The following is a 2,334-nucleotide window of genomic DNA, read 5'->3' on the forward strand; positions in this document are numbered from 1 at the left end:
TTTTTTACCTTAAATTCTGGTCATTGAGTCATGTGATCCAATTAGATATTGATCACGAGTTATAAGTATGAAATTATCAAAAAGTTACAATAATTAGCCAGAACAACTCTTTATCGCGAAATAGTTTGTCGAAAGTTTTAAGAAAATTAAAGTCCATTCTTGAGAAAAGGCTTCAAAGCATACCAAATGAATAAGGCGAATCCACTGCACAAAGCATCCCGCATTAGCATGATTTGTGAAAGGATCTCACCGAGGCTAAGGGGTGTGATAAAGACAACTTAACATAATGCAAGCATAAGTGGCTGCTTCCACCACTAGACCCGTGACCTATAGGTCATACAAAGACAACTTAACATAGTAAAACCACAACCCAACTTTGAAGTATGAAATAAACAAACAGCACTAACTATTGCTGCAAGTCTCATTCAAGCATAGGCATGTCAAGCAAAAGCAATAACCACTACAATAACAAAGTTGAAGAAACACAATATCCACATTAGTTTATATCCCAAAACTGATGGCAAAAACTCAGTGATATACTACTGCAGCAACATTCAGTCTGTCAATTCTCATCAACTTCCGAAAACTTTCGTGCAAGTGAAAAGGAAACAGGACGGGGGTTTGGATGCTTGTCCAAATTATATTCAACTTCTGCATTTGGTGATGCCCGCTGAAGTCTTATTAGCTCAGCGAGGATGTGGACTGTTGCAAATTCTTTAACTAGACATGGCACAATTAGAATTCTCACCAGTTCAGGAGACTTGGCCAACAGAAGCTTAACAAGCTGTATCTCAGGGATTGTGCCATTAGTTTGCATTATCTTAACTTCCCTGAGGTGATTAAATGTCACATCTGAGAAGTGTTCCACTTCAAGAGATTCGAGAGGTGGTACATGATTGTCATCAGACTCCACCTAAGGAAAAATAAACCGAAACTCACTTTCTGAGCTTATTGATGATTTAAGGAGCACGAAAATAAGAAGCCACTACACAATAAAAAATGAGAAAAGAGAACCTTAATTTCCATAGATTGTAAATTGGGGAAGCTTCTTATCAAGCAAAGAGATCATGAAACCTCATCCGAATCAGACAGATCTATACTCAATATGCTGAGATGTTTGACACAATAAAGATCGTGGGAAAGCCTCGTTGGTACTTCACCTGCTCCTGCAGCAAAAGACTAGGAAGAAAATACCAAAAATCAGAATGACTCAAAGCCCTAATAAAGATGTTCCGTGATTGAAAATTCATTAATTACAATGAGGGCATGATGCAACATTTACCATATCATTCAGGTGGAGGTGCTCGAGAGCAGAGAAAGGCTCAAAAATCTTGGCAATATTACATTTTCCAGCACCCAAGTAATATTCCCTATGCGAAAGTGAAAGCTTTGCCAGAAGAGGGATAGTTTTTAAACAGACACATCTTAAATTGCCTGTGTAGTCATTGGATCTCAGCATGGGAGCACTAATTTTAATAATGTTTCTTGAAGCACCTGAGATCTGCAGCACCAACTGCTCGACCAACAAGCAACGAGAGATGAAACGTTCAAGCAACTTGCACGAAATTGTGACATCACTTAGTTCTAGGCTAATTAACCTTTCAAATCTTTTGAAGGCTGGTTGATGAGGTATTACACAATTCTGGAGAGTCAGATGCCTTAACTGGGAACATGTGAATAATGAAGAAGGCACTTCGTTTGGTTTACCCCTAATTGGAAGTCTAAGAACAAGATGTTGAATGCCGTTTCTAGAGAGGAAATGAGTCAAATCATCAATAATAGGACATATATCGAAATATGGAATGCTGAGGGTAAACTTTGTAACTGGTCCAAAATGAAAGGCCAAAATGTGGTCTATAATCTTTCTGAAATTACTTGTAAGGTCAGTTAAATCCTCTTCGGGTTTCCAATTTGTGTGAGAAAGCATCAACTCTGGAAGTATACGCCATACATATCTCCATTTTGTCGATAAGATATTTGTCCTCACAGCATCTCGAAAAGGCAAACACATAAGAATCTTATCTATTACATTCTCAGGAAAGTTGTTAAGCATATCAGGTGGTAAAGTTCGAGAGCAATATAGCTTTTTTTCCTTACACTTCATATTATATAACAATATTCACCAATAAGAACCTGTAGAAAATAAACGAGAACACAAAAATGAGGAGCGAATCTCCAAACTATCCAGACAAAGATGTGGTGACACTGTCAATCTAACAAGCCACAAATGTAAAAAGAACAGAAACGGCACGTTCTAATTAGATCACTCATCCATCTCCTCTTAGCGGAGGATCTATCAGCAACAGTCTATCTCTACGACGTAGGGTAAGGTCT

General features: G+C 38.0%; 1 protein-coding gene across 1 annotated transcript; it reads right to left on the reverse strand.

Annotated features, from left to right (window-relative positions):
* Positions 1-1,022: 1,022 nt before the first annotated feature.
* On the reverse strand, positions 1,023-2,104 carry LOC107846746 (F-box/FBD/LRR-repeat protein At1g13570-like). The gene is made up of 2 exons (XM_016691047.2): positions 1,283-2,104; positions 1,023-1,179 (listed from the first exon to the last, which is right to left on the reverse strand). The coding sequence occupies exons 1-2, from the start codon at positions 2,102-2,104 to the stop codon at positions 1,066-1,068; spliced, it is 936 nt and encodes a 311-aa protein (XP_016546533.2). The 3' UTR covers positions 1,023-1,065.
* Positions 2,105-2,334: the final 230 nt, after the last annotated feature.

This window comes from Capsicum annuum, chromosome 11 (assembly GCF_002878395.1).
Source record: "Capsicum annuum cultivar UCD-10X-F1 chromosome 11, UCD10Xv1.1, whole genome shotgun sequence".
NCBI classification, from domain to species: domain Eukaryota; kingdom Viridiplantae; phylum Streptophyta; class Magnoliopsida; order Solanales; family Solanaceae; genus Capsicum; species Capsicum annuum.